This window comes from Topomyia yanbarensis, chromosome 2 (assembly GCF_030247195.1).
Source record: "Topomyia yanbarensis strain Yona2022 chromosome 2, ASM3024719v1, whole genome shotgun sequence".
NCBI classification, from domain to species: Eukaryota; Metazoa; Arthropoda; class Insecta; order Diptera; family Culicidae; genus Topomyia; species Topomyia yanbarensis.
Window position 1 is genome coordinate 303484146 of NC_080671.1, and position 27827 is coordinate 303511972.

Genomic DNA, 27827 nt, shown 5'->3' on the forward strand with positions numbered 1-27827 from the left:
TCCACGTCCAGAAAGTAAGTGTACTGGTACTATCACAGATGTAGGGATTACTTTTTCGACATGTTGGCAACACTGCCGCGAAGCTTGACAACTCCCCTTCAAAACGAGACCAATCCGAGGTTATTGTGTTGAGAATTCTTGATGCAGTAGCAACTCTTGCAAAAAGTGTCGATCGTATATTTCGCCAAGTACGAAATTCGCGTCGTCACTCGCGAATTTTTGGAACGAACTCGAAGGCGATGATTTTCTCTACTCTGTTGTTACTGGAGACAAAACTTGGGTTGCCCACTACAGGTCTGAAACTAAAAGGCAGTCTTAACAATAACGTCAGACCTTGTCACCCTTCCCCAAGAAATTTAAAACCATAATTTCAGCCAAAAAATCATGCCATCGATGTTTGGGATTCTGCATTACGACGGATTACTTTTTCGAACGAATGTGATTTGCATTCTCAATAACTACAGCAAAATCAAACGGGAGCCTGCTTCGATCGAACCACATTCGTTCGAAAATGCGATCCGTCGTAATATCAGGCTGAATATCTGCCTTACGGAGAGATTATCATCGCGGTAATATACTGCGAGACGCTAAAAAATTGAAAAGCGCGATTCAGGATTAAAGGAGGGGCTTCCTGACGAAGGGAATTTGCCTCTTGCATGACAATGTCAGACCCCACACGGCCAACGCCACGAAGCAGCTCCTGGACTCTTTTGGATGGGATGGTTTGAACCACCCCCCGTATTCCCACGACCCCTTCAGTTTGCTATCTTTTCACTTCCCCTAAGGTGCAAGGGTGGGAACAAGTTTTCAACGGACAAGGAGGTGAAGGGGGAGGTGGAGAAGTGGGCGAAAGAGCTGGCGGAACTTCTTCGAGGTAGCCAATAAAAAATTGATTCCGCGGCTCACCACTTCCATCGAGAGGGATAGTGACTATATGGAAAAATAACTTACATATGTACAAGTGTAACCAAGTATGTTTTTGTTTAAATAATATTTTTTGAACCCGAAATAAATTGAGTACACTTACTTTCTGGACGTGCCTCGTAAAATCTGATTATGGCTTTCGATTCAAAATTCAAATGTCCATAATAAATAGTCCCTTTACATTTTTATGTCGCGTAATTTTCAAACCTATTGGGTGAATATTTTTATAAATAGTAGAACTAATCTTCAAATGCTCAGAAAAACCTATCTTAACGTACTAGAGTTTTCCGTCTACGAAAAACGATGTACGGTCACATCGCACTCAAGATGGTGTTTTTTGTAGAAAAGTGTTATTCAAAAGACAAAACATAGGCATTGGTGCGAAATCTCATACTCAGGACCTTTTTTTGCTTGAATTTATTTTTATTTTAACTATTATTCATTATCAACGCCTCCATCATTCATCCTCTTCCAAGCAAACTGAAATTTCACGCAGAATCAAACGCTTCCGTGCAGAGAAAATATAAATTTATTCACCAACCAAGGCATTCATTTGTTATGTGTGGACAAATTGAAAGCAGAAAGGTGCATCTTTTGCTTTGGCTTATTTTCTATGTAAACACAATTTTTCAAAGGAGAAAAAGCGTTCTTGTGAATAACGGACGAACGGTTCGTGTTGCGTATAATGGCAGTCTAGTTAACATTGACACAAGTGTGCTCACAATTGAATACTTTACGCTGACGTCACAAATGAACTCAGTGTTCATTTTTGACAGTTCGATTGTACTGTTTACATGAGGTTTGTTCCAGTACACGGAAGACACTCCGGAGAAAACAGGAGCAAAAAATCTTTGCTCCTTTTTACTCCGGTTTGCTACCAGAAGAAGAAAAAAGAGAAGAAGAGAGTACAGGAACGATTTTCTCCGGAGTACTTCCAGTTTCTCCTGGTACTGGAACAGACCTATGGACTTAGATAAATTGTTTACGATTTTCTTCGAGCGAATCTAGTCGTCCACAAATTTTTCTAAGTCCATGTAAACAGTACAAGCGAACTGTCAATTAAAGTGAGGTTAACTGTGTCCGTAAAGAACCTAATATCTAATCTTCCTTTTTGGGTTCATTTTCCACTGTTAGTAACATTGTTAGACATGTGATTGGATAAATAAATTGCCAATTATCTTTTACTCAATATCCCATGGTATTCTTTATTATTGCAATGTAAAAAAAATCTAAACTGCTATTACTAAAGTAAAATTATTTTCTACTGAGCTAGTTGCTAAAACACACACGTCTTTGAATTGTGATACTTAATACCTTATTCAGCATGAATCTACACAGCGACAAGCACTACATGTTGCAGATATTTCTTCAATTTTAATCCAAATCCAAGGATTCGATTTCCCAGATTGATATTGTACAAAGACAGAACCACTAGTTGGCGCATTAAGTTACATTATTACGTTCTTAATTCTAATACAACTTTCCCTGTTTCAATTCACAGTACATCAGTCGCAAATCAGATCATCTGTCTTGTTGGCAAGATGTGAGAATGATGAACGCACTATTGCAGATGCTGTATGAGGATCGACGTATATTGTGAAGTACCGAAAAGTGTTACCTCCATACATGAAAACTTTAAGTACTGTCTTCCTTTCAAGAGCAATACTTCTCTCTGAGTTGACGTCGTAGAATTTTTCCGGATGCGTTTTTAGGTATAGTCTCGAGGAAAGTGACTCCACCTTCAAGTTTTTTATATACGGCCACTTTTTCGGCAACATACTGCTTCAGATCATTTTCAGATACGATCGAGTTCTTTCGCCTTACAATGAAGGCTCGTGGAACTTCTCCAGAAATGGGATGCGCTTGCCCAACAACAGCAGCGTCTTCTACCTCCGGATGATCCCGTAGTATTTCCTCCAATTCAGCAGGAGCAACTTGGAAGCCTTTGACTTTAATCAGCTCCTTGAGGCGGTCGGTGATATAAAACTGAAAATTATCATCGTAGTGCGCAATATCGCCAGTACGAAGCCACCCGCCTTCAGCAAATATATCGTCAGTGGCTTGTTTGTTGTTGTGATATCCTTTCATTACTTGTGGTCCTCGTACCAAGAGCTCCCCAGTCTCGTTTGGACCGAGTGCTGTGTTCGTTGGATCATTCAAAGCTACAATCTTAGCCTGTGTTCTGGGTGGAGGTGATCCAACTGAAGAATGGTTGTTACTACCAAGCGGGCCAATTAACACCACGGGAGATGTCTCTGTAAGACCATAGCCTTGGGCGAATACAACGTCAGGTGCTTTGGCGATCAGCCGTTCAGCATCGAGCGCTCCCATTGGTGCGGCTCCTGAGAAGATATTTCTTATCGATTTCAGATGTTGAGGCTTTACCATGTCGTGATTACTCATAAATATTACTGTAAAAAGACATTAGCAAAATACATGATTGGTTACTATCAATAATCAAATTTGAACTTACCTATTGGTGGTACCACGTGCAAAACCGTTCCCTTGTGCGTCGTCAATGCATCAATGAACGTGTCTGGTCGGAATGATGGAAGTGTAACGAGTTTAGTACCAAGTAGGAGCTTTGAAACCATAGTTACTGTTAACCCGTAAATATGGAAGAATGGAAGAACGCAGGGTAATACATCCTGGAAAGTGTCCGTTGTCGGTAGTAATAGAGCACTTTGGCCTGCTTTGACTTGCAGCATTTCACTGTTGGCTACAATATTGGTGTGTGTTAGTTCTACTCCTTTCGGCAAACCGGTTGTGCCAGATGAGTACGGTAGAAATACAACATCTTCTGGGTCGCGATTGTGATGCTGCAAATTGCTGAAATGTACTCCTACAATAACACAATATTGATCATGATATACAACATACACCGTATTTCACTAAATAGGCTTACCAGATGGATTGGATAGTTCTATAAAATCAATAGCACCGTCTGGCAGGGCATCGTCGGAACTGGTTCTCACACATACGATAGGAATTTTTCTTTGAGCCAAGTTCGTTGCTTCTTTTAATACTGGATAGTTTGAGGCCGTTCCGAATAATATCTTAGTATCACTGTCGATCAGTTGTTTGCTGATCTCCTCTGAAATGGAAAGAAAAGTGGAAAACTTAGGTAAAAAAAACCAACAGATATTTTTATCAACACTTAGTAACCGAAAAAATTAAGAATCCTTCAACTTAACAATTTTTAGTATAAATGAATATAAAAAGTGTTATAGTTCATTTGACAGTAAGGGAACGTAGAACAACTTTTTAAAATTTTAATATCATTTGGATAAATCTGAATTGTGTATTGGACATCTGTACACCCAAAACTCGGCCGTAATACCTTTACGGTAATTAGAAAAAAAATCCTCTAACAGCAAAACATTTAATACTAAAACGGTCCCAACAAAAAATTCCTCAAACGGCAATACCAAAACATCCAAATCCTCTCTTCGTCGCACTCATGTTTCATAAATTTTTATACAATAAATATAACGCGTCGGATTGTTTGGAAGTGGAAGCACTTCGCTTGTCATTGTATTGCGCATCAAGAAAAGCGAACACAATGTGGATAAAGACGAGTTTTGATTTTCTCTACGCGACATATTCCATATTTGAAGATCGGCTCACTCTCGGCTAGCTTCAAAACACAGTCTGGTAAAGGGAAATGGGGATGGGCTAGATCCAGGGACTGGTCCAGGTACTGTTCCAGATCCGGGAACTGGCTCGGATATGGAAACTGGTCCGGATCCGTGAACTGCTCCGAATTGGGAACTAGGCCGGATCTTCAAACTGCCCAACAATTTTTATTTCGCTGTATAACATACCCAATAAAAAATTTGTAATTCCGGCTGGTTTCTGCCAATAGTGAGACAGATTCCAGCCAGAATTCGGGTAAAAATCTACCCAAATTCCAGTTGATTTGACTTGATACTAATTCTATCATAGAGATCGACCGAATTATTATACATACGAACAGATTGAAACATACTGAAAAGTGCTTGGTTGTTTGATGTACATTAGACTACCCAGGAAAATAATGAATGTTAGAAAACTTAATAAACTCACCCCTAAGTCGATTTTAGTCCGACCAGGAGTCCTTGCACCAAATTCGAAGCAAATCGGACAAATCTAGCTACCGGACCAAAGTGCCTGAAGTTTGTATGAGGGCAATTTACAAGGAGAAAACCCACTAGCTTGCATATTCGCCGCTAAGTGGCACTGTATTCATCGTATTGTCACTATAAGTAAAATTAAGAAAGGTAATTTAATTGTCTACAACTTTGTCGAAGACTGCTAGTCAATACGGCTTTGTTAAAAGAAGTTATTAAACATTTAGCGAAGTGATGTCTGAGTCAGTTTTGCAAGGGGCCTAGCAGTTCATGGTTGTGTACTCGATTCGCATGAACTAAACATTTTTGTAATATAATGGATAGGTTTAGCTCAATAGTATGTTCAGAAGAATTATAGTACATAATACTAGTTATGTTTTGTTTAGAAAATGTTAGTTCCACCTGTAACCGCATAGATGGCGCAAACACTAACTTTTTATAGAAGAGAGATATAATATCGAGATATTCGGAAGAAGCGTTGCAAAATGAATGTTCTACAACTTTGTGGAAGACACATAATTTCTATCTCTTTCCGTGTTGGCGCCCTCTATGCGGTAAAATGTGGAACTAAAATGTTCTAATCGAAAGATGACTCGTATTATTTAAAATAGTTCTTCTGAACATAGTAATGAGCTAAACATAACGATTACTTCATAGTTAGTTCGTGCGAATCTAGTTCTGATTCTGATACACAACCATGTACTGTTTCGCCCCATGCAAAACTGACTCAGACATCACTTCGTTAAAAGTTTAATAACTTCTTGTAACAAAGCCGGATTGATTAGCAATCTTCGACAAAGTTGTAGACAATTAAATTATCTTTCTTATGTTCACTTACAGTGATAATACTATGAATACAGTGACACCTAGCGGCGAAAATGCGAGCTAGTGGATTTTCTCCATGTAAATTGTCGAAAAATCCCATACAAACTTCAGGCCCGTTGGTCCGGTAGCTATTTGTTGTAGTTCGATTTGCTTCAAATTTGGAGAAAGTACTCCTGATAAGACTAGGATTGGACTCAGGGGTGGGCCGATAGGGGTAATTTTTTCCTGTCACTCTACGTCGCGTATGAGGAAATGCTCTAAAATGAAAACAGCCAAGAAATCATATGCAGGATTCATGTGTCCTAAATGATAAATGATAAGTTCGTTTATCATTTCTTTCATGACTTTTTCATCAAGAATTTTAAGCTCAATGGTACATGGAGAATACTGGACCAGTATTGTACCGTTGGTGCTTTGTGAAATATTCTGTTGAATACCCGGGATATGCCATCCCCGAGTCCAGGAAGGCTAGAAACTGACTAATCAAGATTGAACCCGAAACTGACTCAACCCAAAATCTACTGTTCAGTTATCTCCACGCGCGCCGGTATCTAGCCGGCAAGATTTGACATTTTTTGTAGCTCACCAGCCATATTTTTCAGATTGTCATTTGCCAATCTAGAACCGTAGGAAAGTAAAACAATGCTTCCTAAATAATGGCGAATTACGAAAGGACAACGATAACGTTATCTATGAAATGTGTTGAACAAGTACAGATTCCAAAACTCGTTTGAGGTTATCTTGCCTCATGAATTGTGTGACCTGTATTGGCTTACAAACTGCCTTGATTACCACTTGAGATACAACAATTCCGTTCTATCGTACAATAAAGACGCCGTTATTCCTACGTATTTTATCTTATCGGTTGCAATTTCGGTCACACTCCAAATTTCATGACTAAGTGTTTTCCTCATTTTAATGGACTATTGGACATCAATCAATAACCGTGGGTGAATAAACCGACGTACAAAGTGCCTTATACAGTGGCGTAGCCAGAAATTTGGTTTGGAGGGGGTTTTGACGAAAATCTTAGATTTTTCAAAAATGTTGGCGGGTCTATTGATGACATTTAATCTTTAGGCCGCGATCGACTGGGTACTACCGTGTTCTGCAGTAATAGCGAAATGGGATGGTGTGAGCGGGCATGGGCGCTATAACCCTACCCTAGGTAGAACTAAATACCTGTCGCAGGTGTCAGTTATGTTGGGTGGCGGACTACGAAACAGGTTAGGTCAAGTTCAACGAGTGGCCCAAAAACACCATTTTACTAACAATCAAGGAGAAAAGGATGAGCTGAAAACTCGCAACTTCGAAACCGCAGCATTGGAGGAACTTTGCTAGACGGGGCAGAAGATGTGGAAATTCGGGGATCGAGCGACGGCACAAGAGCTGGGCAAAATGCGCCAACGCGTGATCAAGTGGCAGGCGATCAGCGAAAGGATGTGTGTAGTGTAGATCAAAGGCCATTTCTTCGACTAGAGCATTATAAATATGCACTGACCTCACGAGAAATATGCATTTTATGCGCAGCTGGAGCATGTCTATGATAGCTGCCTATAGTGGAATGTTAAGCTCGTCATCGGTAACATAAACATACTGATAGGCCGGGGGCATTGCATAAACCGGTTATCGCACAGGATAGTCTGTACACCTTATAAATAATGTGCAGAAATTCTCACGATTGATAAGTATATTATGACGAACACCTAAATAGCGAAGCAGTAGACGACAAGAGTATTGCAAGAATCAGCTTGGAGACGCGCGCAGTCGACGACAGATTCCGGATCTACCTAAGATTCATGAAAAAATGGGATGGTTGAACCGCTGGCAATGATCAACTGTCATGTGAGCTATTCAAACACAGAGTAGAGGAATTGGCTAGAGCACTTCACTGGGTGCTTTTGAAGATCTGGAAGGAGGAGATTTTACCGATGTATAAGATGTAGGGAATAGTATGTCTCATCAATAAAACTGGTGTTAAGCGGGATTTTTGCAACTAATTACCGATTAATCACATTACTACACTGCCCTTGTATGGAAAGGTGACGTAAACGCCATCTAGTATATTTTTCAGGAAATCAATTTTCAAATCCTACATGATGCGGGTAAAAGCATGCTTTCGCCACTTTGTTTTTCGCATTTCAACAGGTTATTTTTTATTTTTATTTGAAGTCTTGCACTGAAAGATGCGAATTTTCGTAGTGAACTTAAGAATATGAAAAGGTTAAATATGACCAAAGTGGCGTTGAAGTCACTTTTGCATACTAGGATGGTAAACGTTATCTACAAGGTGTTCTCCTAAATTCTTTGTTGCCGCCTATAACCGTTAGCAGGGGAATTCGTAGTGCAATATGGTCTATAATGCACAAATATGGGTTGCATATCTTCAACCAAGCTATTTGCAATAACATTCTTGAAAACTTTGCTGAAGACACTAAGTTTCGAACCAAATTTGATTGGAATTAGTAATGCATCCAACTTGAAAAATTATTCAATTTTAGCTAGGGGCACTTTATATAAGTGATAACCCAAAAAAATCAAATGCATATAAAAACCGCTTTTGGCCTGTTAGAGAAAATATTAGTTACATGATCCCATTCTCACAATTTATAAAAAGTCTCCAGAACGTTTAAAACATTAGGTTCTCAATGTAATGAACAGATAATAAACTTCCAAAATTATTATTTGAATATTTAAATAAACTAGTCAGAATTAAACTTTTTTTCTTCCATTCAAATATTTTGGTTTGGAGGGGGTTTTAACCAAAGACCCCCCTCCCCCCCCCCCCCCCCCCTTAGCTACGCCACTGGCCTTATATGTAGTCACAATCTGGATTGCACCACACGGCCGCTGAACTTACCGGCTGTGTAGATTGGGTTGATTGTAGTAACGATTAGACCCGCCTCTATTGCTCCAAGTGTTATAGCCGGGAACTCAGGCACGTTCGGAAGACATACCGCCAGGGTGTCACCGAAGCCGAGTTTGCACTTTTGCTGTAATCGGATAGCAAGCGCTGCGCAATGGTCGCGCAGTTTGCCGTAGGTGTAGTTTCTGCCGGTGGCGCCACATACCTGGGGGATAGAAAAACTCATATCAGTGCGATATTGAGAATACAATATAGTAATGGTAAGGACTGGTGTTACACTTTTATTCCAAGTAGATAGTAAGGTAAGTATAGGGTAAGGGGTCTAATACTAAGGATTTGTTGCATTTTCGCAATGCACACGATAGCAATATATTTGCATGAAATCACTTGCGATGCGTTTGTTCCACTGCAATCGAGGTGCATAATACAGGCGCTTTGTGTGCCCGAGAAAACCACTCGCTTATTTTTGAGTGGGTAGTACTACCCATACTACTCACATCATCCGCCAGCCATAGTTATGGTTTCACTTTAAGAATTCCTAATGAAAAATCGATTATATTTTTTCTCAAAGCTTTTAAAATATCTACGGCATTCTCCCACCAATTTTCTATAATTTCCAAAGCTAGGGCTGAATTTAATCGATTCTTTGGCGTAAATATACCTCTACCATTATAAAGGGTGTCCCACATCTAATTGCATTACGGAACAAAACGCTATAGAAAATTACCTATTGGATATTTTCTCTTGAAAATTTGGGTAGAAGTAGTTTTGAGTGAATTGATTACACTGTATTTTTGTCACTGTCAGTTTTTCAATAATTGAAAAAAAATGGCGTAACCCGAGAAGTAACATCGCGAATTTATTTTGCGCAAGCACCAGGAAAATCCTCAACTCTCTTATCGGGACATCGGAACACAATTCGGAATCGTGCAGTCAACGGTGAGTCGTATGATTAAGCGTTACTACCAAACTCTGAGCATCGAACAGCAGGATAACTTTCAAAGTTTGCCAATGAATACAATATTTGGCAAGCGGTCTGCTCATGTGGCAAACGGAGTGTGCCGTTCGTTACTACCGGCACTGAGAACTGACATACAAGTAAAGTTTTCAACTTGTGTAAGAAATAAAACTGTCGCTTTGAAATGACAACAGCAAGTAGCAACTTGCCACTGGCCGGCGCTTCGATCGGCCAGCAATCGCTATACGGGACTTGTGGGCAAACTTGGATACAATTGGTGACTCAAGCATGCGATGGTGATTTTCAACGTAAATGTTTACACAGGTTTTTCGGGAAAGTTTGTTCCAGCTTATATGTCTGTTCTCTGTGCTACCGGGACTGAAGACGGGGAGATCTACCTTAAGGAGTTAAAGAACAGCATTTCACATTCACTTAACAAGATGGTTCATTTTCCATTTCTAGCAGAGTTCGATATACTAAACATTGCTTACTAAATGCCAGATTGATTTATTAATCCCGTACTCTTATGACCGAATTCTCCATAGTTGAAGCTGCGCAACACGTTAAAGACCTCAATAACAATATACCTATCCCAACCTATGTTCACCATACGGACAGACAGAAGGTCGCCAAAAGTGTCTTTGTCAATTTCAATTATAACCTCGTGCTTGTTATACTTGAATCGTGGAGTTTTAAAAATCAGAATGAATTTGACGTTTTAAGTCGGAATGACATCACTCGCACTTTTCAATAAGTCAATGAAGACATCCGCTGTATACTGATTACTCAGATCCAGTATTTTCAACTTTGATTTACCGGGTGTTGGTATAAAAGCACTATTCTCCATACTGCGCATCTTGTGATCCAATTTATCCTTTTATTTTTTTCTCGTATCGTCAGTCGGTTATAATGGTTTAAGACTGGTTTAATCACAGTAACCGGGCGAGCCTTACGTTTCGTTTGACTATTTTCTAATTTTATTTATCGCATCAAAACCATCGAGTAAGGTATTTTTGCATTTTTATCAAAAACCTCGCCGATTTAAATAAACATATGTTCATCATCATTATTCGTCGTGATCTTTCGATTTCTTCTCAAAATTTCGTCGGATTTAGAATGATTTGGATATGTTTTCAATACAATTCCTCTTTCTGTTAATTCCAACAAAAATTCAATTTCAAACGTAAAATTTTCATAACAACAGCTTTTTAAATCTTCCAGCTTTTTAGAAATACTGCAAGCTAAGTTACTCGCAAGAACATCATTCAGAGACTTGATCAATTTTTCTATTCTGTGCTCTATTGCGATGTTTATCCGTACATCGATGTTCAAATATCAAAGATTCAGATTCATGATTCAAGATTCAGAAATGGAGCCGAGTTGTTCTATTCTCTTATTCAACTCAATGACTTTCGAACTGACATCATGTACGCTACAAAGTTGGCATGATAAACACTTCGCAAATTTGTAGCATATAGACTAGCATTACCAATCACTTAATTTACCATGGTTTTTAATAAACCGGAACATTTTTAATGGTATCACAGAACACCAAGTTACTATGTTCTCAATTACAAAAGATTAATATTATATATACTATAGAGTGCCTGACAAAACAATAAGGCCATCTTTATTATCTTACATAAACTGGCAGTTCAAAGAATCTCTAAACATTTCAAGAGATCTATGTGTTTTAGGTGTCCAGATTTTGTCGCGAATAAGCTTTAGAATACATGCTTTGCAATTGTAATTCAGGATAAACAGGAATCCACGCTTCGTAAAACTCTTTAATATTTTGTATATAGACGAAATTGTTTCGTTATAGCCTAAGAACTTTCCCGATGTACCCGAAGTTTCTCATTTTCTCAACTGGTCTGGCTTCAGATTGTTTTGGATTTTTAATATCGCTATCTAAAAAAATCGGCTAGTGCAAACAGTAGACATGACAGTAGAAATGCTTTTATTCCTCTGATAAGCACTTTGAATACACCCAGGGCAACAATATTTAATCATGAGGAGGTGACTATATCATTGCTGTAGATATGGCAATCAAGGCGCCTCGTTGCATGTCCTCCGTAAGACTGTTGTTTTAGTTTTTTTGCCGAATCATTCTGGCAATGAAAGACAATGATTGGCAGAGGTTAAAGTCCGTTATTTGCGACGGTATCTCTCTCAGGTATGTTACAAGCTATTTACTTACCACAGCAGTTTTGTTCGCCCACTGACCAAAGTTCTCCCACACGTACTGATCTAGCGTGGTATGTGGTATTTTCAATGTTCTTCCATATAGTGAGTTCTGCTCAAAACCATTTTCCGGAGGAAAGGCGCAATCATCTAAATATTTGAACTGGCTTTTTGTACTTATAAGTCGAACGGATTGCTTCTTCCAAGAATTTTTCACTGCGTTGGTAATGCTGTTTAATCGAGTGATACGCGATGAAACTTCACGGAGCATATTGATGTTACTTCACTTTAGATTGTTTTCTCGCTTGGACGGCTATAGAGTTCTCCCACTAATATATTGATTGGATATGGTTTCTGTTTGTTGATTGTCTGGAAGTAGAAATTTTTGCATTTCAATACTGGAATACGTGGAAAAATTGAACATATAAAGTTCAAATTATACGGTAGCACTGATAATTATATTCTTCGTAAACATTTAAATATTATGCAGAGCCAAATTCGGGTACACATCAGGCGCGCATAGTGATGTCTGATTTTTGCAAATAATAGATTATCCATAAATCGAATAATTTTTGAGAGCTTGATTAATTCATTCGTTTAATCGACCAAGTTAATCGATTAAAATCAATAATCGATTACTTAGTAAATCTTAGTTTGTCAACCAAAAAAAGGTCGCAGGACACATTTTGAAAAATTTGAAGAAGACTTGTCATATTTTTTTTCTGCGACTTTTATTTTCAACGCACACCCTTCATTAATTATGCGCTCGATTAATTGATAGCAGCTACTCGATTTGCTCGATTATACCGAAAGCCTGTAATTGATTATTGATTTTTCGATTATTTTAGAAATTAATCGATTATTTGCGTTAATCGAGTAAAAAAAGACATCACTAGGCGCGCACAAAAATTATATATTTCAATATAGCATCATACTCATACGACCCGTTGGTTGGGCCACAGCCTCTGTCCAACTAACAAATTTGGGCCGACTGACGACGTTAGTAGTGACTGATCCAAGAGGGTGACGTGACGTCATATTTTTGTAGCACTGACACTGACACTGATTTTTTTAGCTTTCAAAGATTCGAAGCATTCTCAGTTGAACGTAAAATTTATAAAACCCTACATTTACAAGACAAGAACCATTAAACCACTATGTTAAGATATAATATACCAAGAGTTACCAACGAAATGTATTGAAAACTATACCAAATAGTAATGAAGTATTAGTTTATTTGTTTCCAAACTTTGATTTAATGCATTTCAAATAAGCTTTAGCAAATTACTTAGCTAATAATAACATTCAAATCCATTGTTACCGATTAAATTCATTTAGGTAAATTTTCCTGAAGCAAAATGGATGTTTCGAGTAGAAGTTCATTGGAAAATGATATCCCCGTACAGGGCCGGCGGATAGCGTGGGTAGTATGGGTGGTACTACCCACTCGAAAATAACCGAGTAGGTAATTCCCCACTCGAAATTTTGAGCCCATTCAAAAAATTTAGATGTACAACGCATGTATCTCGCAATACACATTTAAAAACATCGATGTACCACAACTCCATTTGCATAAATGAGCGTGTATGAATGAATGAATGAATGAATGAATGTAAGCGTGTCGTATTGCGAAAAGAGGAAAAAAAATTACTAATGGACCCCTCACCCTATGCTTTCTACCCACTCGGGCGTAACGTGGTTCGCCGCCCCTGTCCCCGTATTTCACTGTACAATTCGACCAATTTTTCATCCCTTATTCGGATACATAAATATGTATACTCATTCTAGCACACTTTATACACTTCTACTTTATCTTGTTATGGTCGTTTTCCACAATCAACGCTGAATGGATCCCCATCTTATCAGGAGAAAAATCAGCTAAAAAACAGAATTAGCCTTCGCTAAGAGCAACTTCCACTCGACTCGATGGGCCAAAAGGACTCTTTGGTTCGAGAATGAAAACAATCACAGCAACAGGTATCGCGTCGTCAGCTGGTAAATTAGTCGTCAATGGTTCCGTTTTTTCTTCTTCAGTAGAGTTGAAACAGGTGCGGAAATTTTTTTTCTATACTTATCACAATTTCATCATTTAAGAAATTTTAATTGTTATTGTGTTATATAGAGAAAGGTATGGTGTGCGTGGGCAAAAGGGCACATTGGACTTTTTGAAGTAAAGAAGCGTTAGAACCCGGTAATTCTGTATGGATTTGGTATATAATATGGTAGCTGACAGGGATGCCCAGTAATATTTTTCGAAATCTGTACGGAGCCTATTTAAAAATCTGTGTTAAGGGAAAACTAGAAATTTGTCTCATATCAAGCAGCGGTGTGCTTTTTTTGGTTTTTGCTCGAGTAGAAATTGAGCGCGAGGTCAAAGATTCAGAAATCTATGCTAGGTTGTGCATTATAACGTAAAATAAAACTGTGTAAATCTGCGCAGTTTTAGAAATTTGTACAGCATATTGAAAATCTGTGAAACACAGATTAATCTGTGCACCTGACATCCATATCAGCTGACCACACCTATAAACATGAAAGATTTGAATATAGTGGCTTGAAATTATGGGTAAGTGGCATTATTCACTGTTTTGATGCAGTTTGTTGAATTTTGGGGATTACAAATTCGCTGTTTAAATAAATCTGAATATCTCAAACTACAGCACTCTCTCAGGATGTATTGCTCTCCATTGCTGTTGAAAAATTGTCGCACGTCATTGCTACAATAGCCACTGGCTAGAAATCTATTTGGTAAGGTCTCCATTTTGAACACTCAAATTTGTAGACTTATCCGTCACAAAAACACCTATTTTCTTACCAAAGAAACAGATCCCTAGCAAAACAATCTTGAACTTGCCAATAAACTTGTAGCGAGCAGGAGCCTTGTAGAATTTGAGCTGAAGGATTTGTTTAAAACCGGGATTCACACATGATTCAACGCCGATTTAGGTATGTACATCTATTAGGCTTCGTCTGCACCTGGTCGTGCAACATATGGGCTCGGACATTGACCACTGTTTGTTATTTGGAACTTCGGCTGGGTTGTTTATTTTCTCGGTAATATTTGTAGCACTTTCGGAGTTTTAGGCGTATGGACAGTATACCGGTTAGTATATAGTTTTTTGCCAAATCCTTATCTGAGATTTTCGGTTCAGCCTTGATGTTCCGAATGACCTGGATTAATAAATATGGATAAATGGATCCTCTCCGACTCTTCAACTGCACGTTGCGAGCAGTTTTGCGAGTTTCTTTCTACGTTTTAATCGCTCGCGTCAGAGTTTCTTAGTTGCAACAATAAATAAAGAAGCAAACCAATTGCTTTGCTCTATCCCTTCCAAGCATGGATGATTTTTCTTGAGAGGCTCGTGACATCAGGTTTTCATCAATAATTTTATTTTGATATAATTGTCGCACAATACAACAAATCGTTCATTAGATATCTTATAATCATAGAGGGGTTAATGTCCACTAGGAGGATAATAGTACAACTATCTGGCTTCGGACAAACCAAGCTTAAAGGCCGTGTTGCATCCGGCGGCAAAATCAAGGATTGATCCACTATGTTCCTGTTTCCATGTCGTAATAAGCGACAAAAACAGTACAATCTCTTCATTTCGTGCACCGTTGAGGACTTTCTAGTTTTGTGTGTTAAATTAGTATATTATTTCTTGAATTTCTTCTTATCTATGCCTAATAAATCTGCTTGCTTCTATTCGGAGTAGCTGGTATGTGCGTCATGCAGCTGGTAGTCACACAAAAGAAAATTTTCACTTACAAATAATGCATATTTTGGGCCGTTCAAAATTTTTTAAAGATCTTGTCGTGAATGAAATCGATATACTTTTAGTTGTACTCTCAGTATGTTTACAATTTTTAATTATTTTATCTAGATATTTTGGTACATTATTTTTGACTTCTTCTCTAAGAATATTATTTAAGGTAAGTATATTGCTACACATTTTCTCGCAATTCGTCGTTATAGCAAACATATTGTCAGGTACCTAATGAGTATCTTGGTGACCGGACGCCCAGGTACTCGTAGAATCCAGCCCAAATATTAATTGGATTCCTATCCCTACTCTCAATCTCCCTTCTCCTGTGACAATTGTGGTGTACGCAGTAGTATATACGGCCTCTAGCAATAATAAGTGTTGGACTAACATTCCTCTGTTCTGCTGCGATCTACGCCGGCGTGTCGCAATGCTAGAAAAAACCTCAAAATTTTATGCTTGATTTTTCATGATTTAACATTTTTTCTCTTTTTGTAAATAGGTTGAATATAGTATTCTCAAAATATTAAGTTTAGATGAAATTTACAGAACTTCAAAGGTGAACTAGATAATCATTTCTGGAAAAAACTGGGTTCAAACCTATGTTATTCAAATAAATATATTTTTTTGGGAAAGATTCCGATTATGGTCGAACTGGTTTCATTGAAACTTTATGTGCTGGACTCATACTTGCCATTCGATTTAGTCGATACAAGCCTTTCTTCTCGCTTTTTTAAACAAAATTTGTAAAAAACGCGTACTGAGCACACTTTTCTCATTCAACTTTGTATATAACCCTTCAAGAGCTATAAGAAATGTACTATCACACTTCCATCATAAACATCATAAACAAATAATAGATTGTATCCAAATCTATGGAGGCTTCTTGAAAATGAGCTAGATAAATTAATGTGCAATGTTTAGAAAAGCGCTCAAGAATAAATCCCTAAACACAAATAAACAATGTTTTCTGATGCCTTCAAGAAGTAAAAATTATTTGATGCTTATGGCCTTGGAATGATAGAATGATGAGAGCCGAGAAATATGCAAATCTTAAGCAATTAACGATAAACTGTTCTGAATAAAGTTGAAAAATCTGAAAAGTAGCACAATAAATTTTGATAAAGCGTGCAGCGCCTGTTGAATTACATTCGGCACAATTTGAATAAAATTCAAACCGGAATATCAACCGATTTCGTATTGCACAAACCGCCTTTAACTAGTTACGAAAGCAACACACTTCAACGAACCTGATCTCTAGCGTCAGCAGCACAAACGATAACACAGTGGAAAGGGTATTGCGATCCCGGATGGTCCAAAAGTCCATTCGCGTTGACGCAGGCAGATGTCATTTTGCACATTGAAGTCGAAACAAGTTCGTTGATTGGACACCGAGAGAATTTTTCCACTCCTCGTATCGCAGCCGGTGCAAGGTCGGCAGTGGCACTGGATGGAAGTGTTTTTTCTCGGTGGTGATCGCGATTGTCTCCTTTACATCACTTTCATTTCTTTCGTCGAGAGCTACGATCAAAGTCCATTCTGACCAGTTAAGTGCAGACACGCGAAGTTTACGCGGGTCGTCGCAGTAACTGATTGATGCTCGTATCACACAAAAAAATACTTTTTTCTACGAGTGACAGTGTTACATTCGAAGTTGAACACGACTTTTATCGGAACCTGACATAACTTACTAAATGATACATATTTTTCACACTTGAATCTCAGTTCCTAATAATGTTCTAGAAAAAAAATCAATCGTCCACCAGTCGTACCAATTGCCACCTAATACATTTTGATGTCCAGTGCGCTGTATACACGATCACAAATTAAACACACTGAGTACTAACCCCGCATCCTATATAAACTAGAAATATCGCATAAATTTAGAGCCGCGCCTTCCACATCGCAAAGCGAGTTGATGTAGGTCGTTTAGGAGTGAACATTTGATATGGTTAGTATTACGAGCACATGCGGTTGTTGATCTTTTTATCAACTTTAAAGTCTTCTGCAACGATTGTACCACACCACATATTTGTATTGTACGTGCTTGAATACGCATAAACTATAAGATAATTGGTGTGTAACGCTCAATTATCGACATGTTTCCACTAATAACTATTTTGAAGGCTACCTTTTCGATATATACAATTGATGAAGATTTACCTTTTAGTGACACAGATCAGAACGAATATACAAATATTTATCCAAAACCACGCTTCGCAAATGATTCTTGAGATGCGTAGATGGATTATTAGATCACTCTCACTCGTTGTAAACAATTAAACCGGTGTACTGATGGAGGACCGTCCATGAACTAAACCGGCAAGCGCTGAGAATGCCCATATAAATATAACTACCCGTATAGTGGTACAAGTGAACGACACGTAACGAATTGTTTATCACTGCTACTCTAGCCGGCCCATGACTCTCTCGACCAGTGATTTTGAAATGTGTTCAATTCATCCAGCACTGCTCGGTGTTAAGTTGGACCGGACTAAGAGATATTGTATTGATTTCGAGAAAAACGAAGTTAAAGTTTAAATCTTCGGTGTAAATTTGTGACGTTATCATCGAAAATGAATCTTTGTAATAATTCTTGCTTATGCTAACATATCCCAAATCTGACAAAAGTCGAATTTAGCTGAAGAACCGATCAATTGTGAGATATTCGAATTCAGTTAATAGACTAATTACCGCGAAGAGGTTGCGTTGTACAAAAAATTAAACCGTTCATAAAGTATGTTTCAGAACACGTAATTACTTAAAATATGGTCTGGGGTTGAACAAACTAACATACAAAACTGTTATATGAAAAATATTTAAAATTTGGTATAAAAATATCACAGGGAACAGACATCCACGTTTAAACAAATAGGTTTATTAAGCAATTTTGTCGTTCGACCTGGCCTCTGTGATCATATGAATATAAAACTTTCGGATAATGAAAAAATGCAAAAATTTTCGGCGATAAAAGAAAAAAAAACCTGCCGCCTACCAAAATTTGAGCTTGTTGTGCATCCCCAATATTTATATTGTCATTATTCTTGCATCTGTATCGATTTTCATTAGTCGTTTTCGGAAATGAATATCTGAAAGACATGAAATTAACTAGACGGATAGGTATTCTAAAGCGAATTAGTTATAAACTCCGAAATTTCAATTTTGAAATGAACATTTTTCAATTGTGATACGTAATAACCTCGCGTAATGAAAATCAGTGAGTGAAAAATTTGGTTTGAAAAGATTTAGAGATTGAAACTAATTTAAAATTGGCACTAATAAAAAATCTTCTACTAGTTGAAAATTACCCGGAGATTGTGTTGCCCCCCAGAACCCCGCCCTGAGGCACGTTCATATAAGCATGACCGAGCGTAGAGTGTGAAATTCTTTGCCGTCTGCCTCTAGGATTCAAACATTATGCATGAGTCTACCAGCATGGTCGAGAAGCTAGCACGACTTATTGCACTGTGTCCAGGGATGTAATGCACCTCAGAGCAAATAAAGAGACAAATAAAAAAACGCTCTTTGCACTTTTCAGGCGAACCACCGCTCTTCTCTTTCCCAATAATCCTCTTCACTCCGATGTGTTTTGATCCCATACGTGCATTCTACTCCATGGCTGCACACCTCAAAGAGTAGAAATATTCGTTTTGTATTCATTTTTTCTTCTATTTTAGAACCGAAAAAAAGGAATAAAAAATAATAATAAATTCATGACGCTATTTGTGATTCCAAAAACCTAGTTCACACTAATAATACATATGGCGTTAGATTCGAATGAGGTTGTTTCATGGAAATTTTTGTTCTGATTCTTGATTTTATTTCACCAAATCAAGAACAGAATTACCCATATGCAATTTTTTCTAGAAATAAGAAATAATGAAGACTTTCAGACATTTGAAAATGAAGTAAATATGTTTTATACAAGGTGTAATAAAAACTTTTTGAAACTGAATGTAAAAAATGTAATTCCATAACATTGAGTAGAAAGAATAATATACAGAACATTAGAGTCTTATTGTAAAATCAACAAGTATAACAGTGTGATAGAATAAGAGATCTAGGAGTTATTATAGATTCCAAAATAATATTCATAGATCATTATAACACAATAATTGCTGATTTTTTTCCAGCTCATTCATATCTCATGTACATATCGGTCATTCCATGTCAGATTTACATCCAAAATTTTGATTCCTTCCAAAATTATGATTCCTTCCAAAAATTTTTCTTGCATTCTATAGCTAAAAATATTTGACACGTATTTTTTGTTTTGGCTTAATAATATTTTTTTCAAGTTATTAGTTTTTGAACTTTTGAGGTTTAATAAGTTGAACATTTTTTAATCACTGATTACTCGAAAACGATTGTATGCATGGAAAAAAATTAAATTAAAAAGTTGCGTCATATACAAAAAAAAAGTCAAAAAATTTCACATTTTTTTGTATATAACTTAAAATTTGCAATTATTTGAAACAAACTGAATTTTTTTAAAGTTGGACCAATTTTTTTACTTATTTTTTTTTAAAATATTAAGAATCATGTTAAAAAGATTGTGTAAATATTTGGGAGTGGATATCAAAATACTTTGCGAGATATTACAATTATAAACTTAAAGCAAGGCCATTTTACACTAAACGCCGAGTGATAGGCCTATTATAATTGAAATATCTCGTAAAATACATAGAATTCCATTCTGAAATTTTCCCACAATATTCTCGATATAATTATTTGAAATAGCTAAAAAAATTATTTTTTGGCCATGCCCTAAAAAAATATTTGCTTCTAACATTTGCAGAATACAAAATATAAATTACATAACAAAAACGTGAGGATGTTCTCGTCAAGTTGCAGTCTTTAGATGCGTCTAAGGGAGCGGGACCCGATCATTTATCACCATCGTTCATCCAAAACTGTGCGGACTCTCTCGCATTGCCAGTGTGCGTTATTTTCAATCGATCAATGACTGACGCTGTTTTTCCTAGTTACTGGAAGTCTGCTGCTATCACACCTGTGCACAAGAGTGGTAGCGTTCATGATGTGGAGAACTATCGGGCGATATCGATTCTCAGCTGCCTCCCGAAGGTATTTGAACGATTGATATACGACATTATTTATCAGTCCGTGCGTCATATCATCGTTGAGAAACAACATGGCTTCGTCAGTAAACGATCCGCAACCACAAACCTTATGGCGTATGTATCCACCATCATCGACAAAATTGACAAGCGACTACAAGTTTATTCCATTTATGTTGACTTGTCAAAGGCCTTCGACCGTGTTCCGCATCGCCTTGCTGTCGAGAAGCTTAAACGCATTGGTTTTCCGGACTGGTTAACAGATTGGATTGCTTCTTATCTCGCAGGACGAAGCGCTTTTGTTCGATTAGGCGATACACTTTCTACGCCTTTTGATATCTGTTCTGGTGTGCCACAAGGCAGTAATCTTGGACCATTGCTCTTCATTTTGTTTATAAATGATCTTGGCACGGTTTTGAAATCTCCGAAATCTATGTTTGCCGATAATTTGAAATTCTACCGACTTATAAAATCTTTGGAGGATTGTAAATTACTTCAGCTAGACATTGACGCTTTGTTAAATTGGTGCACCATCAACGGAATGGAGGTGAATATAGAAAAATGCAGCGTGATTACATTCACTCGGATCCTGTCGCCGAACATGTTTAACTATAAAATGTCGTCAGCCAACGTGCACCGCAACTTCGTCGTCAAAGATTTGGGAGTTAATTTGGACAGCAAGTTAACTTTCTCCGAGCATGTAGCGTCTACTACCGCCAAAGCTTTCTTCATGTTAGGATGTTTAAGGCGAAACACTCAGTCGTTCCAGAATGTGTGCAGTTTGAAAACGCTTTATTGTTCGCTTGTACGCAGCATCTTGGAGCATGCCGTTCCTTTTTGGGCTCCTTATCACGGTGTCCACATTAACAGCATTGAGAGGGTTCAGAAATGTTTCATCAGGTATGCTCTTCGCCTTTTAACTTGGACCGACCCAGTTCGTTTACCGCCGTATGTGCAACGTTGCGCATTAATCCACCTGCCTACGCTTGCTGACAGGAGAATCAAACATCAACGAATGCTTATTTTCGACATACTGGACGGGAACATCGAAAGCAGCCAACTCCTGGGTCAACTTAATTTCAATGCACCCAGAAGACAAACACGCCAAGTGGACTTTTCCGTTTACCGTTGTGCCGTACGCAATTCGGACGAAACAACCCGTTAAATGTATGTTGTCGTGTGTTTAATCACGTTTCATGTTTTTTCGATTTTTATGTTACAAGATGTACTTTTAGTATTAGTATTAGTTGATAAGCCAGTCTGTGCGATTAATAGTCGAAGACCTATATATAAATAAAAAAACAAATATTTCAAAAAAACCCCCGGTGCGAAAATGCAACTGTTATTATTTAATGCTTTTCTCCACTAATCTAATAGTTTCTAAGTTATGAGGGATTGAAAAATGTTCAATTTTATTAAATTTATGAAATTTATTAGAGTCAATGTTTGTATGTATGTATGTGATTTATGGACTCCCAAACGGCTTAACCGATTTCCGTAAAAAAATCATACATCGTAGGCATTTGTTAGGGAGCGTGTGAGCTATTGGTTGGGGATTATCTGCCCGCCAGATGGCGCGTCGGAACAAATTGTGTTTTCGCAATGGGTATTAACTAGTATTTTATAAGATTCCAAAACTCATAACTTGAAAAACATATTAAATTCTGCCAAAGTCTAAAATTCGTGTCAATAATTTTTAGCTAAAGAATGCCAAAAAATTGGAGGAATTTGAAATTGTAGTTGTAAATCTGACGTGGAATAACTCTCATTCTGCAAATTTAAGACTTTTTGGTGGTATCCAAGTGTTAGAAACAAATATTTTTTTTAAAGTCACCCTGAAAACAATTTGTTTTTTGATAACATAACTATATAAGAAGGTTATGTGAAAGTTTCAGAATGGAACTCTAAGTATTTTACGAGATATTTCAATTATAGCAGCACAGAGAACAGACGTCCATCTTCAGCATTCAACTTGTGTAAAATCTCTAACGGTTTCGAAGGTAGTTTGGATATCTAAACCAGGTGCGCTACTGTCGTCATGTTTTTTTGTGGCTGAGTGCGACAGAATTGACAGCGGTTATTCCTCTACCCAGTCAAACTAGTCCGGAACCGATTCGGACTTCCAGCATTAATTCCAGCTCAAATGCGTCAACCGATAGAGTCGGAATCGGTTGTTTTCTTTGAGCTAGATTCCATGCTGAATCCATCCAGGATTTCGAACCGGTTCCGGAATCGATTTGACGGATAGTTGGGATAGGTTGGTGTGGCGGCGCAAGTGTTTTTCATATATTAATTCAAATGTTTACACACGTTTTTTAAATATTTTTGTTCGATCATGGATGTCTGTTCTCTGTGATAGCAGGCTTATCACTGGGCGTTTAGTGTAAAATTGCCTTTTTTTAGGTTTATAATTATAATATCTCGCAAAGTACGCAGATATCCACTCCCAAAGTTTTACACCAAGTTTTTGACATGATTCTTAATATTCAAAGAAAATAATAAGTAAAAAATTGGCCCAACTTTGAAAAAAATTGAATTTGTTTCAAATAATTGCAAATTGTATAAGTTATATAACAAAAAAATACTTTTTTGTGAAATTTTTTCGGTAAGCTCGTTTGAAAACGTAACTTTTTTATTTATTTTTTTCCATATATCGAATCGTTTCCGAGTTATCAGTGATTGAGAAATGTTCAATTTTGTAAACTTCAAAAGTTCAAAAACTAATAACTCGAAAAAAATATCATATTCAGCCAAAAAAAATTACATGTTAAATATTTTTAGCTATAGAATGCAAAAAAAAATTGAAGGAATCAAAATTTTGGTTGTTGATCTGACGTGGAATGACCCATATGAATATCTCGTTGTTTCTCTTTCTAATTTCCATGTAAAAAAGGAAGTTGAAAAAAGAATGTCGCGGGATCTTGTTTCTCGTACTCTGATGCGACGTTGCAGTCGACCGTAACTAGTCACCCTAGTGAACCAGCGCGCAACAGAGTGATTTTGAAACAGTATACGTTCCTGAGGTTTTGCGCTATTCGGAAGATAAACCCAAGCTGTCTTGATGCCCTATCCACGGTGTATGAGATATGTGGAATGAGCGTCAGTGCCGAATCCATAATTATTCTGAGATCTTTGACGTGAGTGTGTCTAGAAATACTTGATCCGAAGAAATGATAGAAAAACTGAAACTCGGCATCGGTTTTATCCCGTATGTGTCGAAAAAATTTCATGTCGTCGGCGGAAGAAATCCGGGGTCCTTGCAATTTGATATTGGCGTCATTAAAGTAGAGGAGCAATATTGCTGGACCAAGATGGCTTCCTTGTGGGATGCCGGATGTAGCGAAGAATGGTGAAAATAGACAATCTTTAATGCAGATTTTAGGTTTCCTTTCATCGAGGTAGGAACAAAACTAGCGCAGAAGTTGTTCATGAATAGCGAGTTTGTCCAGCAATCCGTCAGCGAACCTATCGACTACATATGTCGTGAATGAGAGCAGGTTGGTCGTTGTAGATGGTTTAGGCAAAAAAATGTATTGATCATCTATAATGTAGTGTTTGCAGTGAAAGAAAATAGAATCTAAAACAACTAGCTCGAATAGTTTTGATAAGGGAATGTTCCAGTAGTGAGTGAAAGCACGAAGACTCGCAGAGGTGGTAGAAGATGCCCGCTGATGCTCTTTTTGTTAAAAATCGAAGGAACGCCATTTGGACCCGGGGAAACTTCCAGAATTACTTGGGCTTAGATTTCAGTTCACGCTCGACGTTTCGATGGTGTCTAAAAAGGCGTCGCGCCTTTGCTGTTTACATTAATCGTTGAGTTGAATGTAGTGGTTTCGTAATGCAAGTGTCTTATGATTCGAAAAAAATTTAAATGCCCCTCGTTTAGCAGTTTTTAATCATCTGAAGGCGGTTGATTGCCTGGGAGGGTGTTGATTGGTAGTAATTGTTCGTTTTGGCACATGACGGTCGATTAGGTAGTTAAGAATATTATATAACGTCATCGATGCTTCGTTGCCGTCGTCATTATTAGGTTTTTCGTCCCAGTTTATATCCAACAGCGTGTTGACGATGCTGTCGTAGTCAGCGTTTTGAAAATCGTAGACGGTAGTGCTTGTGATGTCTTCAAAGTTCACTCCTAGATTTCCAGCGATTAGAAGATGTAGTGGGGGATGATGACGCACATACTGGAGTAAAGGGGTCGGAGCAGGGCAGCAGATTGATAAGCGCAGATTTTTCGCTATCTATTCGTAGAAATCCATTACTTGCCTGGTACCACGTCAAGACAGGTAGGTTGAAATAGCCCAGTATAACAATATCATCAGACGGGGCAGTGATCGAGGTGATGAAAGAAATGGAGGAAAGATGTACATCGATCAGTCCAAAATCACGAATTCTGTCAGGTGGAAAATACACGATACACAGGAACAGATTGCAATCGAAAAGTTTCACTGATACCTACACTTGCTCGGAGCTCTCCCACCGGTCATCATTGATCACTCGGGTGGTGAACGGCGATAAGCACATCACCATCTGATGTCTTATGTGGCTGTTAAGGGCATTGCACAGTGGCTGGCCAAAACCTCAAAAATTTATTTTTGAAATATTGATGATTTATATTTTTCCTAAATTTCTTATGTATTGAATGATGTTTATTCAAAATTTTATGATCATTGGATAAGAACACGATTTTAACATCAGTTTAAACATAGCAAAGTCCGGACTTTTTAATGATTTTCATTTTTTGATCCGATTTTAGCACAACTAGTTTCATTGTGTAGAGGTACGAAAGAACTTGGTTAGCGATTTGAATACATTCGGTAAATTTGCTTGGAACTATGAATTTTTCGTTTAAATATGTTAGAGGTGGTCAGATCAAAAATACTTTTTTCACTAATGTATTCTGTACAAATTTCGGAATCATTTCGGAACAGTCACATAGTATACATTCTACGGAAAATAACCTCTACTTTTCGAATATCATGGTCCCGTTCTGCGCCTAGACGGGACGACTGATGATCGCCGGCTGCAATTGCTCGACTGTGGCGGGGGACCGAAGGTTTCTATAGTGCCAAATGTGGTGCGTCCCAGTATGCTTTGAACTCCGATGGCGCGATGCAGAGAGCAGGAACGGGACGGTAGTAGCTTACGACAAGAGTCAGGCGATGAGGTAAAAGCCTGAATTGGTTCAGCCGTTGTATCGCTACAATTCGTATAATACTTGCCGAGAAAGACGGCTTGGAAGACCCCTTCTGAGGGCCATCAGTTTTGTATTCCTAAATATGGCATTGGGACGCACTATGGTCGCTTTTGATATGTACTGAAAATTTAGTGCCAAGTTTTGTAGTGACGTAGTAATCGAAAGAGAAAGAAGCTCGCAATATTACTAAGGTTCTACTGAAAATTTTCTCGAGAACTAGTCTTATTATACAGTATAGTACTTACTCTCGTATAACAAGGGACCGTACACTAATTACGTAAGGCTTTTTTAGAGCTTTTCAACCTCCCCCTCACCCCAGATAAGAGTTCGCAAGATTTTGGTAAACTCCCCCTCCCCCTACATAAGATCTTATCATGATTATCGTAATTAAAAAATCGAATTGTTAATTCATCAAATAATAAGATAGCGAAAACGACATGTATAGAATTATTACAAGAAAACTCATGACAAAATTTAACTGTAATCATCTACAGAATTTCAATTGCATGCCAATCTCGCCCAGTAGAAAGAATAACTGTTGTCAGACAGTCAGTAACACCAATTTGGTCCATATGATCTGCTTTGCTATATTCCACTTTGTTGTTGGAGACGAACCACTGCGACCAGTATTTAGATCTATGTGCTATATTTCACTTCCTTTGAATCTATTTTCTTGTGATGTAGAATTTAAAAGAGTTTATAACCTCTTCTGGCATGAATTTATTCTGAGTTCCAGCTGTGACGTTTATCGTACGCATAGCTCCGAGTTAAGCATCTTAGAATTTTCTTGAATTAAAATACAGTTGACACTCTGGAAATATTCAACATTCAAAATCTTTGACAATAGCATGTTCGAACATTTTCCAGATACCTTGCGGGTTTGAATCGAACGTTTGAAAAGAACAAAGTCGGTCTAACAACACGAAGGGTATCAACACTTCTTAACTTGTAAGGCATATTGTGACTCCAGTTCCCGAACAGAACAATGTACAACCAAGATCCAAAAAGTTACTCATATTTTTTGATATACAAGGATTATATGGTACAAATGAAAATAGTTTCTTATTAAAAATAATATTTTCCTTATGGATTTAATTTTTTAAGCTTGTTTTATGATATCACGTAAGAAAGGGTAAACCCTCCCACCCCGTCAGATAAGAATTTGTAAGATATTTTGAAACTCTCCCTCCCCCCATATGCACTTACGTAATTAGTGTATGGCCCACAATGGGTATTCTAGAGTTCACAGTATTTATGCGCTAACCGAATATGACAATGCTTGACGGTGCTGGAAAACGCAAGGTGTTCCAAACTACAGGTTTAAAAGGTGTAGAAGATGCTAAACCGAAATGAGTAGAAAAATATCCATAAAATGTTCGAACGAAGAGAATGTCAAAATTCGCACAAAATCTTCTGATTTAGCAAGCGATTTGTAGATGCGCAGAAACGGTTCAACTTCTATTTTCTTTATCGTGCGTCCTGCGAGTATCACCAGTTCTAAGGCATCATGCTTTGTCGCCTAGTCTTGATCTCACAGGTGTCTAACATCAATATCTAATATTTGCCAACATCAATATCTAATTTTTGCCAAAGATCATTCCAACAGAAACTCATTCCAGAGTTCCGAATTCAATCATAATCATAATTTCCTATCATATTGAGTTCAGCTTTAAAGGGGTGTACTATAATATGGATTAGGGTCTTTTTTGAATAGGAAGCGAAACTGGAATCGCTTTGAAACTTAGAACAGCTCACCGAAAAATTGCATAACTTCCAACATTTGCTAAAAATGTTTTTATTTTGGGAATGCGTCGGGTTGAGACGAAAACGTTATAGAATTAATAACAAGAAAACCACCTTCCAAAAGTAGGGGAATTTATGAAAAATGGCGTTTTCCGTTCCGCCAATTTCGCAGGTTT

The 27827-nt window shown here is 37.7% G+C and overlaps 1 protein-coding gene across 4 annotated transcripts in view; it reads right to left on the reverse strand.

The window, feature by feature from the left end:
* Positions 1-1435: 1435 nt before the first annotated feature.
* The window catches only part of LOC131683420 (uncharacterized), a 56823-nt gene continuing 30431 nt past the window's right edge, over positions 1436-27827 (reverse strand). For 2 of the 4 annotated variants that reach the window (XM_058965395.1, XM_058965394.1), the window contains exons 2-6: positions 11883-12235; positions 8719-8929; positions 3830-4018; positions 3398-3766; positions 1436-3335 (exon numbers count right to left, since the gene is read on the reverse strand). In XM_058965395.1, coding sequence (XP_058821378.1) covers positions 2578-3335; positions 3398-3766; positions 3830-4018; positions 8719-8929; positions 11883-12137 — 1782 coding nt within the window. In that variant the 5' untranslated portion in view covers positions 12138-12235 and the 3' untranslated portion in view covers positions 1436-2577. Of the gene's footprint in view, positions 3336-3397; positions 3767-3829; positions 4019-8718; positions 8930-11882; positions 12236-16883; positions 17256-17796; positions 17956-27827 lie in introns of those variants that run through there. The other 2 variants (XM_058965393.1, XM_058965396.1) reach the window with 2 other exon arrangements.